Source organism: Camelus ferus, chromosome 16 (genome assembly GCF_009834535.1).
Source record: "Camelus ferus isolate YT-003-E chromosome 16, BCGSAC_Cfer_1.0, whole genome shotgun sequence".
Lineage (NCBI taxonomy): Eukaryota > Metazoa > Chordata > Mammalia > Artiodactyla > Camelidae > Camelus > Camelus ferus.
In genome coordinates, this window is record NC_045711.1 from 33,134,491 (window position 1) to 33,151,401 (window position 16,911).

Sequence of the window (16,911 nt, forward strand, 5' to 3'; positions counted from 1 at the left end):
TGAGACTGGGGAGCTGAAAGCAAGGGTAGTCAGTGATAAACCGGGGATGTTGGGCTAAATTTAGATTTTATATGATAGGCAATGAGGATGCATTTTAAGGAGCAGGTGAGTAACTTGAACAGAGAAGTGAAATAATAAAGTATATATTTTACTTCAGAATACTTCCAAAAACATATCCAGAAAAAAGATATATTGGGATAGAGAAGACCAGTCTGTGTGCTCAAGGACACACCTGTAATATTAGAAAATGTCTTCTTTATTACAAGGCTTCCTAACTGCATTCTCCTGCGTCTTCCCCTAATCAACAGACAGCCCAAAGTTTCTTTAAAAACAAATGGTCAGCATGAGCTCCATTCCATCTAAACTCTGTCCTGGTATGTGCGTCCACAGTCCTTACGCAGCAGTGTCAGGGGTCCACAGTTGGCTGTTTTCAAGCATAAGGAAAGAGTGTCAAGAAACCTTTAGGAACATGCAACTAAAGAAAGGTGATAGAGGAATCAATGATTAGAAGACACACCCAGATTACAAGCATTCTTTTGAAACGCAGGCCCCCAGGGACCCTTTAGGAGCAGAAACTGTGCAGGGATAACTCCTCACCTCTGACAGCCCCTGCAGATTGCCCGCCATTTCCTAAAGCAGCAGCTAGTAAGTTAAAAGAGGCCCTTCAGCCCATGGCCTTTTTGCCATTGAACAGAAGGGAAAGTTTATTTCCTACACACGTCCCAAGAGAAAGTCAAGGGTGCTGAGGAGTTGTGGGAGTTGGGTTTACAAAGCATGATAGTCTCAAATCCTTGACCACCTTTGCTAATCAGCACCCCACACTAACCAAGTCTCTCTTCTTGGGGCCCAAACCTAATTGGAAGAACATAAATACAGAGAAAAAGAACTTTCCCCTTTATCATAAAATGTTTTCTTCCTCCCACACCACAAACCAAGTAATCTTTAGTTGCAACTTTTTAACACTAATATTAAATCAAATGTAGAAGGTTAGCGGGCTGCTGACCAGTGGGCTGGACCACAATTATGGTCTTGCTTTAGCAGTGGCTGAGGAAAAGAACATTTTCAAGGAAGCAAGGTGAACTCCTGAAGGACTGCAAGCTTTGTCTTCAGATGTCAGGCCATGACAGGGGCTACTTACATGGTTTCTGTCCTGCGACAGCAGCAATATCCTAAGACTCTTCATGCTTGAGCTTCTATCCAAGATGTCAATTGCTTTATCAAGATCATCTTGGTTCTTCAGCAGGATGGAGAGCTATGACACAGGACACAGAGAAGGAAATTACGTAAGTCTTTAGTTTGCAAAAATAAAATAAGTTCGGAGGAAAACAATTTCATTGGATATTATGGGGTCTTAAAAGATCTGAAACCACAGAGATTTTTTTCAATTCAATAATTTTTAATAAATTTACAGAATTGTGCAACCATCACCACAATTCAATTATAAAACATTTCCATTGATCCAAAAGGATCTCTTGAGCCCAGTCATAGTCACTTCCCCATTCTATCTCTTACACCAGGCAACCACTCATCTACCTTCTGTCTCTAGAGATTTGCTCTTTCTGGATATTTCATATAAATGGAATCATAAAATTCATATATATTCAATTCAATTCATACAGTCTTTTGTGTCTAGGTTCTTTTGCTTTGCTTAATGTGTTTGAGTTCATCCATGCTGTAACACATTAACACTTTGTTTCAAGATATTTTCTGAGAAGAGCTTTGTCTCTAAAAGTATCCTTTACTCCAAAGCATCAAATCCCAAACAGCTATAATCCCCATATTTCTTTGCAAATTAAGCAGTAGAATCATGTCCCACCCTACCCTATGCTGACATCAACAGAAAAAGCAGAAAAGGCACAGGAGGAAGAGGGGGCAGGTAGAGGATGAAAAAGTTACTCAAATAAGAACACAAACTTAGACTGCATAGCAGAGTTTAGTATCTTAATGTTTAAAGGTAAAAATCAGTGACTAGAACCAAAAACTACTTCCTCTGTTTTCATTCCACTGACATATTAAAGAGAAGATCCTTGAAGTACAAATAAGTCTCCCTTGCTGTTAAAAGCAGAAGACATTATAAGTACTTACTATTAAAAGATGCAAAAGTATGCTTTGCCTAAGACCTAATATCAGATCTTACATATTTGTGGCAAACATAAAGCAAAAATCCAATTAACTTCTTCAGTTCCCAATTTATAATCCAAGGAAATGAAAACTAAATCATAGGCCAAGAAAAAAGAAATAGTAAGAATAGTGTTTAAAATAAAATCTCAAGGCAACTCGTGGAATGAAAGAAAATTTTATAAATCATATTGTTAAAGAATTCCTTCCTGGGTAACATTCAAAGTAGGGATAAATAAGGACTGGGGTGGGGGAGAGGGTGGGTGGAGATGGGGGAAGATAAACTACTGAAGTAAGTTTTAACTTTTAAAAAACCTACAATTATGCAAATGTATGATAAAAATCTAGTATTCAGAATATATAAAGAATTCTCACAATTCAACAATAAAAGGACAAATAATCCAGTTTTTTTAAGTGGACTTGAATAGGCATTTGTCCAAAGGACTTGAATAGATATTTGTCCAAAGAAAATAAACAAATGGCTAATAAGCACATGAAAAAATACCTAACGACATTTGTCATTAGGGAAACGAAAATCAAAACCACAATGAGATACCACTTCACACCTACTAGGATGGCTATAATTTTTAACAACAGAAAATAACAAGTATTGGTAAGGATGTGGAAAATTGCAACTCTCATACATTGCTGGTAGGAATGTAAAATATGGGATATGGGAAAGTTGGGCAGTTCCTGAAAAAGTTAAACACAGAGTTACCATTAAGACCCATAATTCCACTCCTAGGTATACTTTAGAGAATTGAAAACATATGTTCATATAAAAAATTTTACACAAATGTTCATAGCAGCATTATTTACAATAGCCAAAACATGAAAACAACTCAAGTGTCCATCAACAGATGAACAGATACACAAAATGTGATATACCAATACAACAGAATATTATTTATTCATCAGTAAAAAAAGGAACAAAGCATTGACACATGCTACAACATGGATGAAACTTGAAAACATTATGCTTAGTGAAAGAAGCCAAACACAAAAGGCCACATATTGTGTGATTCCATTTACATGAAATGTTCAGAATAGGCAAATCCAGAGAGATAAAAAGTAGGTATGTAAGTGGTTGCCAGGGACTGGGGAGAAGGGGGAATGCGAAGTGACTGCAAATGGATACAGTGTTTCTCTTTGGGGTAATGAAAAAGTTATAGAATTAAGCAGTGAAGTTAGTTACACAACTCTGTGAATATACTAAAAACCACTGAATTGTACAGTTTAAAAGGGTAAATTTTACAGTAGGTGAATTATATCTCAATAAAGCTATTATTACAAAAATATAAACATAAAATAAAATCTCAACAGATTTTTCACTTGTGGTTCATAAATCCTGGTAAGGCAAGGTTTACAGGGGAAACGAAAGAAAAATAGGTTGAGAGATTTGAAATTAATAAAATGTAAATTAGGCAACTCTAGGTCATTGACATCATTAGCTGAGTATAGAAAGATGTGCATGATTTAAAATAATAACAATTATTTATATTTGTATTTAGAATTAGTATCTGCATAAGCATTTGAATAAAGGAATGCCCAACATTCTAGGCAGTCACTTTCTTGGCAAAAGAGTCTGAAAATGCATTTGGGGACATCTGGAATTCTTAATGGAAATACTAACAGAAAGAGAAACAAGCACTAAATCATCCAGAAGTGTCTATACTAACTAAAGAACACCTTCTTTAATGCTGATTGGCTAGCTGACTTTAGCCTTACTTTTGTATACAGTCACTGAAGCTTGAGCTACAATTTTTTAAAGTTCCATGAATTTAACATTTATATTTTTGGGATTTTCATATCTTTTATTTAAAATGTGTTAGTCTACAAAATTTTTTTTTTTTTGGTCAGACTTTTTTTTTATAAACATTTTTTATTGAGCTATAGTCATTTTACAATGTGTCAAATTCCAGTGCAGAGCACAATTTTTCAGTTATACATGAACATACATATATTCGTTGTCACATTTTTTTTCGCTGTGAGCTACAAGATCTTGTACATATTTCCCTGTGCTATACAGTATAATCTTGTTTATCTATTCTATATATGCCTGTCAGTATCTACAAATTTTGAAATCCCAGTCTGTCCCTTCCCACCTCCCGTTCCCCTTGGCAACCACAAGTTTGTATTCTGTGTCTGTGAGTCTGTTTCTGTTTTGTATTTATTTATTTATTTATTTATTTATTTATTTATTTATTTATTTATTTATTTATTTATTTAGATTCCACATATGAGCGATCTCATATGGTATTTTTCTCTTTCTGGCTTACTTCACTTAGAATGACATTCTCTAGGGATATCCATGTTGCTGCAAATGGTGTTGTCATTTTTATGGACGAATAGTATTCCATTGTATAAATATACCACATCTTCTTTATCCAGTTATCTGTTGATGGACATCTGGGCTGTTTCCATGTCTTGGCTATTGTAAATAGTGCTGCTATGAACATTGGGGTGCAGGTATATTTTTGAAGTAGGGTTCCTTCTGGATACATGCCCAGGAGTGGGATTCCTGGGTCATATGATAAGTCTATTCCTAGTCTTTTGAGGAACTTCCATACTGTTTTCCACAGTGGCTGCACCAAACTGCATTCCCACCAGTAGTGTAGGAGGGTTCCCTTTTCTCCACAACGTCTCCAGCATTTGTCATTTGTGGACTTCTGAATGATGGTCGTTCTGACTGGTGTGAGGTGATATCTCATTGTAGTTTTGATTTGCATTTCTCTGATAATTAGTGATATTGAGCAGTTTTTCATATGCCTATTGGCCATTTGTATGTCTTCCTTGGAGAATTGCTTGTAGTCTACATATTTTAAATACTTTCATTTGTGTTTTTTATTTACTATAGAGTTACTGGTTTATTTTCTAAATTTGCTTTATTTCTAAAATTTATCCAAAAAACAAAAGATTAGATGGTCTTTTGTTAGCTATTTGGCAGTGCATACATCCAACTGTAGTTGTACATTTTGTATGAAGAGGACCAGAGAGTTTTTAGCCAAGAAATCTCAGCCCCAAAGTATGGAAGAAATTCTTAACTCTTCAACCAGTAAAATAAAACTACACAGTAAGGACCTGACTCTCAAAGAGCCAATGAGGTTGCCCAGCTTTCCGGCCTCACCCCACCCAACTCAATTCCCTCTCTTAACTAGGCGCGCGCCTTAACTCACACACACACACACACAGCCTTTCAAACTAACGCAAAGCACCAGCCTAAGCAGATATAGCCTCTAGGATCTTCCTTGGAGCTGGGAAAGCAGCCAAAGAACTGACATTCGAAAGAATTCCTTTCTGTGCTCACTTCAGCAGCACATATACTAAAAAAAAAAGAAAAAAAAATTCCTTCCTGGGTGATACTAGAACTATGAATAAGTAAGGACTGTTGGGCAAGGGTAGCAGGAGTTAAGAGTTAAAGAAATGATTAGAGTAGGTGCTAACTTTTGAAACAAGCTACAATCAGAAGTTAAACTCTGAGAGAGGAATCCAGCATTTATGCCTGTCAATAGAGGACCAACCCACCAATTTCCACACCTCCCCAGCCCCTGCTGAACCCTCTGCTATTAACGCTGTGCTAGAAAGAAAAAGGTAATCTACAAAATGCAAAGGAGAGAATATAAGCCCTGGCCCTGATCCCATACCTGTTTCCACCATGGAGTATTAGAGCTACCGATACTGGATGAGCAGAGGGAATGGAAATAGCTACGTAATCTCACATGTAGTAAAAAACAGAAATCCCAGAATTACTGGAATTAAGAAAACAGGCTCCAGAAAATGAAAACAGACGATACTGGAGGGACAAACTAGGAAATCCTCAGTTAAGCAGAGAGAAAAAAGGTAGGCAGCTGTGCCTGCCTTGTCCACACACTATCCATCTTTCTTACCTCATTGTTCATGTAATGTAGATCAAGAGGCTGCCCAAATACTGTCGTCACCTTGTGCTCCACATCTTCGTATCTTACAGGCCGGCTGAATGCTATAATTCTGAAAAGGAGTAGGAAGTGTGGTTAATTGTATATTTTAAATGCAGGATTTAGAAAGCTACAGCTTCTGAGTGATGTCTTCCTTTTCTTTTTCAACATAGAATTCTTTCTCTGTATTCTTTTTCTTCTCTTATCTACCTTTATCTTTTCACCCTTCTTCTTAGCATCTCTCAGATTTGCCAGTAGTACCTACAAGCAGTACTCAATCCCAACCATTGTTCCACCAGTTTAGCTCAGATCTTTCTGTCAACAACAGTTCGGTATCATAGCAGAACACCTGGATTTTAAAGCTATGTTCCAAAGACTCTTGTTAGGAAGAAAACCTGGAGATTGGAGCAGCAGTCCTGAAAAAATGGTCTCAACTCAATCTCAGGACTTGAAAGGTATTTCCATTGTCCATTTCAGAGATGCCACAGGAATCTCAATGCTGATTTCCTCAGAATTGACATTTCCTACCACAGAGTCACAGGAATTTCCCTTGAGCTTGGTTATGTGCCTGATCAGTCTTCTTAACCAGTGACACATGTGAGCATGTAAGTAGTGTTGATATTGATGTTTTTCTATATATAAAGACTCATCAGATCAGTTCAAAGAACAATTTCTATAGAGAGTAGAATAAGAGCATGTTCAAAGAAGGAGGCCTTAAAATGATTTGTCATTAAATGTCACAACAAAATGTAAAAGTGGTGATAGAGGAAACAAGGCTGGCAAAATGTTGATAATACCGAAGGTGGGTGACAGATCCATGGAGTTCAGTATAATATTCTACTTTTGTGTATGTTTGAAATTTCTTTAATAAAAAGTTCTAATCACTGTAGTAGGTTTAACTATATGATAATGGAGATGGTCAAAAATTTTGATGTACAAAAGTGGCAATTTCATATGGATCCAACCCCATACTCTAAAATTTAAATAATTAAAACAAAAATAGGTAGGGAGGTATAGCTCAGTGGTAGAGCACATGCTTAGCATGTACAAAGTCCTGGGTTCAACCCCTAGTACCTCCTCTAAAAATAACTAAATAAATCATCCTGGGTTCAATACTCAGTGCCTCCTCTAAACATAAATAAATAAATAAACCTAATTACCTACCCCCTCCTCCCAAAATAAGCAAAGAGATAAACAAAACAGAAGAAAATATCAGAAAGAAACATATATATTCTTTCTCTCTAATATATATAAAAGAAAATATAGGATTAAAAAAATATTGGAGCAGAGGTCTTCCTAAGTATTATATAAAATACAGAAAACCAAAAGAAGACAAATTTGACAACAAAAATTTAAACTTTTGATGCCAAAATAAGCCATCAACAAAGTTAAGAAGACAAACATCAAACCTGGAAAAATCAGTAAGAAAAAGACAACCCAATAGAAACGTAGGCAGAGAATATGATGAGACAATTCACAGGAAAGTTATGAATGATTAATAAACACATGAAAAGATGCTTAATGTGATGGGGAAAAATGTATACTAAAGCCACCTCCATCTCTCAGGATGCCTAGGCTGGATGAAATGTGACTAGTGTGTGATGGAGTAGCAGCACTCAGCCACGAGCCTCTATAGTTCTTGCCTTCCTCCCTGCTGAGAGGAAGAAGTGTGTAGTTCTTTGGTTCCCTCCTTCCCCAGAGTGGGAAGTGCTCTGGAAGAAGCAATAAGCCACAGGAAAGAGGGATCTAAGCCATGGGACTGTAATGGAATCTGACCAGTTTCTTTAATGTTCTTCTGTGTCAGCCTGGCTCAGATCAGTGGGCAGCATAAAACCCTTCATCATCTAGAACTGTGCTGTTCAATATGGTAGCCACTAGCTACACGTGGCCATTTAAATTCAAATTAACTAAAATTAATTTTTAAAATTGGCTCTTTCAGTTCTATTAGCCACACTGCAAGTGCTCACTAGACACATGTGGCTAGTGGTTAGTATGTTGGAAAACACAACTATATAGTCAGCCCTCCATATCTGCAGGTTCCACATCCACAGATAGAAAATATGAAAACAAAAGAAAAAACCTCCAGAAAGTTCGAAAAAGCAAAACTTGAATTTGCCGCACGCTGACAACTATTTACATAGCATTTACCTTGTATTTACAACTATTTACGTGGAGTTTATATTGTATTAGGTATTTAAGTTATCTAGATAAAATTTAAAGAATACAAGAGGATGTGCATAGGTTATATGCAAAGATTGTGCCATTAAAATTTTTTATTTGAAGTATAGTCAGTTTACAGTGTGTCAATTTCTGGTGTACAGCATGTTTCAGTCATACATATACATACATATTTATTTTCATATTCTTTTTCATTATAGGTTACTACAAGATATTGCATATAGTTCCCTATGCTATACAGTATAAACTTTTAAAATCTATTTTATATATAGTAGTTAGTATCTGCAAATCTCAAACTCCCAATTTATCCCTTCCCACCCTCTTTCTGCCCAGGAACCATGTTTGTTTTCTATGTCTGTGAGTTTGTTTGTTTTGTAAATAAGTTCACTTGTGTCTCTTTTTTAGATTCCACATTTAGGTGATATCATATGGTATTTTTCTCTTTCTGGCTTACTTTACTTAGAATGACAATCTCCAGGTCCATCCATGCTGCTCCAAATGGCATCGTTTTATTCTATTTTATGGCTGAGTAGTATTTCTCTGTGTGTGTGTTTGTGTATATGACAACTTCTTTATCCAGTCATCTGTTGATGGACATTTAAGTTGTTTCCATGTCTTGGCTATTGTATGTAGTGCTGCTATGAACACTGGGGTGCATTGTATCTTTCTGAATTAGCATTCACTCCAGATATATGCCCAGTGGGACTACTGGATCATATGTTAAGTCTATTTTTAGTTTTTTGAGGAATCTCCATACTGTTTTCCATAATGGCTGCACCAAACTATATTCCCATCAACAGTGTAGGAGGTTTCCCTTTTCTCCACACCCTCTCCACCACTTATCATTTGTGGACATTCTGATGATGGCCATTCTGACTGGTGTGAGGTGATACCTAGAAGCTTTGATTTGCATTTCTCTGATACAGTGACACTGAGCATTATTTCATGTGCCTATTGGCCGTTTGTATGTCTTCATTGAAGAACTGCTCGTTTAGGTCTTCTGCTCATTTTTGGATTGGGTTGTTTGTTTTTTTCTTATTAAGTTGTATGAGCTGTTTGCATATTCTGGAAATTAAGCCCTTGTCAGTATCATCATTTGCAAATACTTTCTCCCACTCCATAGGTTGTCTTTTTGTTCTGTTTATGGTTTCCTTTGCTGTGCAAAAGCTTGTAAGTTTAATTAAGTCTCATTTGTTTATTTTTGCTTTTATTTCTATTGCTTGGGTAGACTGCTATAGGAAAACATTGCTAAGATTTATGTCAGAAATGTTTTGCCCATGTTTTCTTCTAGGAGGTTTACAGTGTCTTGTCTTGTGTTTAAGTACGCCATTTTACGTAAAGGATTTAAGTACCCAAGGAGTTTGCTATTCACAGAGGGTCCTGGAACCAATTTCCTCAGACACCCAGGGACTACTGTAAAACATTTCCATTATAGCAGAAAGTTCTATTGGACAACATTGATAGGATATTACTATAAACCATAATCTGTCCTTCACACAAAGCCTAATATCCCAGGAAGATAATTTCTCTACAACTTTTCCTTCATCCATCACTACCTTTCATTTTTGAAAATTATATTGAATATATTAGTTTATATTCACTGGGAAATCCATCCATATTATGATCCTTATATTTTTTCCCTCAAACCAACTGTCTTAAGCAATAATTAGGTGCTATCTAGATTGAGTGTCTAGATATGAGTGTTTTCTGAATACTTCTGAGAGAACAGCTTTCTATTAATTCCTAATAGTAAATCATACCTCCTTCATCAGAACCTCAGCAACAGTTCAAAAGGGGCCAACCTTTCTGAATAAAATACCAGGAGACCACTCAGATGTCCCTAGCACACCATTAGGAAAAGATTAGGCTCAGAGATAAACTCTCTGCACTCAGCCTGGTGACAAGCCATTCATAGTCCCTCAAAGCAGCCCAAATGTCTGGTCAAGATCAGAAACCAGGACTTCCAGGTCTGATAAGATCTAAGCTGCTGCCATCACATTGAATAACAGGCATTTTTAGACCAGTGCTTCAAAGAGGGGTCTAACACCCAGGACAACCACCTCCATTAGTGTCCAGACATGAAGGGAAGGAGATTCTAATCTACAGTCCTCTTCCATCCTCCTGGAGCTAAGAGGGAGGAGGGTTAGGAGTTTGGTCCCCAGCCTTCCTAAGCCAAGGGGAAGTCAGCCCACCAGAACAGACTTTTGGCAAAGACAAATGGGAAAAGTCACTATTTCTTTCCTCTTTTCTGTCAATTCTAATTCTATAAGGGCCTACAACATTTAGATAGATAGTATCTACACTCCCAGTAAAAAGTAAAGAAAGCCCACAACAACATTCTCTACAAAATCCTAAGACATGAAATACATGAAACCAGAGCTGTCTGGCACACAGTAGCTTGAACTTGGCTTCCCTATACAAACTCTATGAAGTCCTCAATTCCACACATAGTACACAAACAGTGAAATGCCGTGGCTCCTGAAAACAGCCCCATAAAGAGAGAATGTAAAGTTTTCAAAACCTTGATACCAACACTGCCGCTCAGGGCTTCAAAAGGCCATTCCTGCCTGACCACCTTAAATATTTGTGGTTTCGATCTGGCAGTGTCTCTAAAACTGAACACACACACTTTTTCAGTGTAAGTCCGCTCACTGTAACTGCATACCACTTTGGGAACAGGAATTCAGGAGAGCGTAACTGTGTAATTAGGCTCCAACACAATTGAGCTTTTGATTTCATATCTACTTCTGAAAACTCTCTGCTGCTCCAGGTTTGGCAATCCCTCCAAAAACCCAGTCAGGTCAGACGTATGAGTCAGAAGTATGAAAAACAGCAACAATGAAGTGACAATTTAACTTCCGTGCTATTGGAAGGACACAGGATGAGCAACTGGGGACAGAGCTCAGAAGACTTTCTTCCCTGTAGGCCTGTAACAGCCCTAGAGGCCACACGGCAACAGCAGGAACCTGGCTCTGCAGACCACTTTTGCACAATGTTTCCATCGGGCAAACTTTGACAACCTGCAGGAGCGTGAACGTATCTTTTTTAAGGGAGAATAGTAGCCACAGATCTCCTGGGAAGCTAGCCTCAAAGTGGGCTGAAAGATGCCAGCAGCAGAGAACTACCAGTACAAGAACGTTTGAAGGTACTAAGGTCCTCTGGTGGGACTTGTAAAGTAGGAGGATCTTATCCTCATGGATATGCTCTTTGCCCCTCCAAATGCTCAAAGCCAAGGAAAAAGGGCTAGGGGCATGGGTGTGAAGGGGGGAGGGGTGGTTATCAATGGGACAGAAAGGCAAAGAGTGGGAAGCAGATACCGAAAAGCATACTTACATGCATACATGCCACACACATGCATACACAGGGTCTCATATATCCCACGACCGGAGTTCTGTATGCTTTCTTAAAGTTCTTCCTTAAAATAACTTGAGAAATTAAATGGAATCATATTTTTTTCCACTGAGAACTTCTGCCTTGACTTTCTACAAGAAACTAAATACTGACAATGGAGTAAAGGATAAGAAGAGTTTTGTAACGTTACTTTCATTTCCCTGACAAGGTAAGATATACTGACTGAGAAACGCCCTCTCTCTATGTCTTCAAATGATCTGAAATCTTTCACAGTGGAGGGAATTGCTGCAGTTTCCCATGATCTAGACACATTATAAGGAAACTTTCAATTCACCAGCCTGACCCCTGATGGGGACAAAACCAGGGACACTAATCCCAGGAATGGGAATGGCACCACGTCACAGGAGAACCCTCATCTCTCTCTGGTGCCCACCGGTGGCACAGTGTCAGTGTGTCTGGAAGCCATGACTCAGTAGAGCTGGAGTCCTGACTTCCTCCCTGAGTAAAATGGCAGATCTCACAGTAGCAGAATAAGAGCAAAAGAGTAAAACCTTAACAGTTGGCTTCCAATTCGAAGACCAGAAACAAAGTTCAATTGATAGGCCAAGCCAAGAGTGAAATTTTCCCCTTGATGCCCAATAAACCCCATTACCCAGCCAGTGGCCCCATGGGGAATCACTCCAGGGAAACAGCTTCCACAAGCTGAACGCTTTCTGAGGAATGCAGCACACATGAACACAACCACTGATAAGAAGGCAGACTTACCGCCGCTCCCCGTTGTGCTCAAACTTGATTCTGACGTCACTCTGCCAAAGAAATGATAAACAGGTTACGGGGGTTCTCTGGCTTGTGTCACTCCCGCCCTTCCCAGGTTAAGCCTCAGGCAGTCCTTTAGCAACATCAGGCAAACATCCCTGATGGCCCCTGTTGGAGCTTCTCTACCGGACAGGCATTCCTTCCAATGAGTTGTAGCCTTCCAGTTCTAACCTCAGGGGCAATAAAGCTCTTGGGACAAGATCCCCAGGTGGCTGCCCCAGCTCAGGTCCTCTGCTCTGATATGCCATTTGGAAGTTCACACTCTCTGTTCCCATAACTGGCTCTGGAGTTTCTCTCCCACCATATCACTGCCTCCTGGCCAGGATACTTTTCCTTCTTGGCTGATGTCACTAAACAGAAAAAGAAATCTTAATACTGATACTTCCTAGCTATATGACCACAAGCAAGTAACTTATCCTCTGTGAGTCTTAGTTTTTCCATCTAGAGTAGGCCTAAACACAATTTGCACAGTTGCTATGAGAACTAAAAAAGAAAATGTAAGTAAAATACCAAATACATCGTAGACGAGTGATAAGTTGCTGCTGCTACTGATAATTTCCATGATCCTTCAAGGCTACCCTCAGTGGGCGTAAAGTGTGACCCTGGACAAATACCTTATAATTGCCCCCAGCTTTAGCCTAAATGTCCATCATGGGTACCCTCTAAGCTCCAGGAGGACAGGAATCATGTCCATCTTGCTTCTGTAGCCCAGTGACAAGCAAAGGTTGGTATATGAAAAGAGTTGGGTGCAAGTATCTGAAATAAGAGGAAGTAGAAGTGTTAGAATGTTAAGTAACAAATCAAGGAGGAAAAGATACTGTGAAGGGCAAACAAACATCCTGAGGCGTTAAAGATGACAGGAGAAGGGAAGAGATTTCACAGAAGAAAAGAACAGGTATAGAGAAAAAGAAAGCTAAGATTGTTAGGAAACCAACAAGTAATAAACATGAAGGTAAGAAAGAGTTCATAGTCAGTGATGAATATCATTATAATTCTGTATAGTGAAAACTATACTGAGATAGACAAATTAAGAGATTGTGTGGTTTGGAAGAAAGAAGAGGGTTTCAGAGTATTTGAAGATGAAGAACACAGAGCAGACAGAGAAAACAACAGAAAAGGGAAAGCTGACAGGTAGGGTGGGTGCACAAAGGACTTCTTTTTCCCAAGAGATTTGGGGGGCTACACTTCTCTTCCAGTCAAGAACTAGACCAGTGGTTCTAATTTACACTCTAAAAATTATTGAGGACCCCAAAGAGCTTTTGTTTATGTAGATTGTATCTACTGATATTTGCCATATCAGAAATTAAAGTTGAGAAAATTCAAATTTATCTTATTCATTTAAAAATAATTAAAAGTCATTACATGTTAACATAAATACATTTTAATTTAAAAACTGTATGTTTTTTAAAAAGTGAAGTGAGAGAATGCAAATCTCTTTAACGCATGGCTTAATAGGAGGCAGCTGGATTCTCATATCAGCTTCTGTTTTCAAACTGTTGTGATAATACTCATCATGCAGTTTCTGGAAAACTCTACGTTCCTAAGAGTATGAGGGTGAAAAGGGCATTATTACGAAATAGTTTTGACCTGATGGACCCTCTGATAGGTTCTCGAGAACCTCCTAGGGGTTCCGAGAACACAGCTAAAGGGTCACTAAATTAAAATATGAGTACATCCTCTAACCCGTTATTTTAAAGACAAGGAAATAGAGGCTCAATGAACTTCATATCCCTGAAAAGTTCACATACCAAATAGTGGACAGCAAAGCTCCCCTGAGGAGCAAGGCTGCAATGTGACAGTTCTTCAAAATAACAGCCCTGATACAGCTCTCATCCTTTGATGTAATATATGGACCACTTTATCCATTAACAATAATATGACAAGCGCTAACAATTATTGAGCATATACTATATACTAAATCTTGTTCTAAACATGTTGCATATATTGATTAAACTAACCCTATTTTCCAGGAGAAACTGAGTTACAATGAAGTTATATCAGTCCTCTCAAGATCACAATGCTTTAAGAGAAGAACCAAGATTCGAACCCTGGAAGCCCAAATATGCTACAACTTAAGTGTCACACAGGCAAGGGAGGTTTATTTTACTCACAGATGCAGGGCTTCAATGGGAGCAGTGAAAGAAACTATAAAAGAATCTTTTGAGACCTTACTTTTCAGAAATCATGGAGGAGATGAAGTAATAATGGAGTCAAAATCAGGAGATCAGGGTAGCAGTCATGCAGGAAGCAATGAGGCCTGGGGAACCAGTAGGGGAGGCTTTGGCTGAGGTTGTGAGTGGATGAAGATGAAGGAGTTGAAATGGAAAGGCACTGTGCCCCATCCGGTCTACATTCTTGGTGAGAGAGTGAGTGTGGGTGTGTGTGTGCATGTGTGTATGCACCTGCATATGCACAGGCACCTGAGCAGAAAGATGGACACTGCTGCAGAGGAGATTATCACATAGATTCAAGGCATGGACGAGTGACAGCAGTTTTTTCACTGTCTTTTTTTTCTCCTTCCCCTGAAATGCTAAGCCCTTCCCATGGCAAGGGCCTTCCAAAACATGATGCCTGCGACACGCTACCACGAAGTGACTTGCCATCTCCAGCATCCCACCATCCAGTTCCACAACTAGCTCTGGACCATTTCAAGTGCTCCACGCAGTTTACAGTCCTGCCCGTCCCTGTAAGTAGGTTACCACATCCTTTCACCTACTCCTGCTCACAGCCTGGCATAAACTTGGTGGAGCTCTCATTATTATTTTATTAATAGATTGTATTTTTAGACCAAATTTTTAGATTTACAGAAAAATTGAGCAGATAGAGCAGAGAGTGACCATATACCCTTTTCCCCCTCCCCAACCCCAGTTTCCCCTATTATCACACATTAGTATGGTACATTTCTTACCACAGTTAATTAACCCATACTGATATAGTAAATAAAGTCCATAGTTCATGCAGATTTCCTTAGTTTTTTCCCCCTGTGTTGATTGAAAACATTTTTTATTCCTCTGCTGATTTTTATCTAATTTTCTAATAGTAATAAAAAACACATAGCTCTCTTCCGTAAACTGGGACACTATATTCAGATGCACCAATGAAGGAATCCCCTCTGTCCCTTTGTGGGACTGAAGGAAGTAAATCTATTTCACAATGGGCCATAATGTAAATACTATTCTACATGAATTTAGTCAGAAAGGGAATCAAACTTGTGCCTCAAGCCACAAATCACTCTTACTCAAGACTAATCTAGCCTATGATTAGTAAGCAGTGAAAGCAAAGATGCCTAGACTTTGAATCCCTTGTCTGACGTGGTAACAGCCTTTTCAGGTGCAGGCCCATGACTGACTTCCAAGTACCACATGGTGTGCCCAAATCTGCCTAGTTCCTAAATCTCAGTTTACCGTGTCAGAGTGACTAGAAGAAGCCATGGACAAGAAAGTTCAGCTAAAGACAACTGGATTCAATTCCTCCCTGCCAACCATCCTCCTGGCCTCTCTGAGGCATTTCGCACTGGTGGCCACAACCTCTGTCATGAGATTCCCTCCCCTTGGCCTCTGTGACTCCACCCCAACCCAGGGAGCTGCCACCACTCTAACCACTTCTGCTTCTTTGCCGATTCCTCTTCCTCATGCCTTCTCCCACCCCTCCCCCAACATGTGACTGTTCCTCAATGTTTGGACTTTTGGCCCCTGGATTTCTCTCCCTCTTCTCACATCCTCTCCTCAGAAGGAATTTTTTTAAAATATGAAGCAACCTCTAAACAGAAGATTCCCAAATCTCTATGTCCAGTCCCAATTTTTCTAGCAAAACCTCATCTGTCTGCCACATATTTGAGGCAGATAAGTCATTGTTAGGAATACAGCACTAGAGTCAAACTACCTAGCTTCAAATCCTAACTCTACAACCTCCTTATTGTAACCTTGAACTTGTTACTAATCTCTGTGAGTCAGTTTCCTCATCTGTAAAGTGAAAATAGTGATAGTATCTATCTCATGGAGTTATCAAAATAATTAAGTGAAATGACTGGGTAAAGATATGAGAAGAGTACCTGACACAAAGTAAGTGCTCAATCAATGATAATACAGGTCCATTACCCTTCAGCCAAAACCTCTGGGGCCACGAGTGTCTCAGAACGCACATCTGGGTCTAGAGAGGTAGTGGTATGTGTTCTCTACATTAAGTGACGCCTCCCCCAGGGAGAGGGTGTCTGGGCAGCACTCCCACAGCAGAGGCCCGAGCGCTCGCGGGTATTCCGGGCACGTCTCTGCATTGCTTAGCCTCTCCTGAAGTTAGCCTGGGGCTTTGTAACTAGTTCTGACCAAGAGCTGGGAACAGAACTGACTTCTGTACTCTCTTCCTTGGCAGCCACGTGCTCCAGGTCAGTGGAGCCACCCCCAATCAGGAACCCAGGAGTGTGGGAGCACTGTCCTCACCTCTCTGTGCTGAACATGTTGTGTAAAGTCACTAAGATTTAGGGTTTATTTGTTAACACAGCCAACACAAGTTTTTATAGAGAAAAGTGTGACTATTC

At 39.1% G+C, this 16,911-nt stretch overlaps 1 protein-coding gene across 4 annotated transcripts in view; it reads right to left on the bottom strand.

The window, feature by feature from the left end:
• Window positions 1-16,911, bottom strand: part of MAP3K3 (mitogen-activated protein kinase kinase kinase 3) — a 58,435-nt gene that overhangs the window by 27,286 nt on the left and 14,238 nt on the right. For all 4 annotated transcript variants that reach the window (XM_032457107.1, XM_032457106.1, XM_032457109.1 and 1 more), the window contains 3 exons: window positions 12,327-12,367; window positions 6,006-6,105; window positions 1,139-1,252 (listed from right to left, as the gene is read on the bottom strand). In XM_032457107.1, the coding sequence (XP_032312998.1) occupies window positions 1,139-1,252; window positions 6,006-6,105; window positions 12,327-12,367 (255 nt within the window). The remainder of the gene's footprint in view (window positions 1-1,138; window positions 1,253-6,005; window positions 6,106-12,326; window positions 12,368-16,911) is intronic.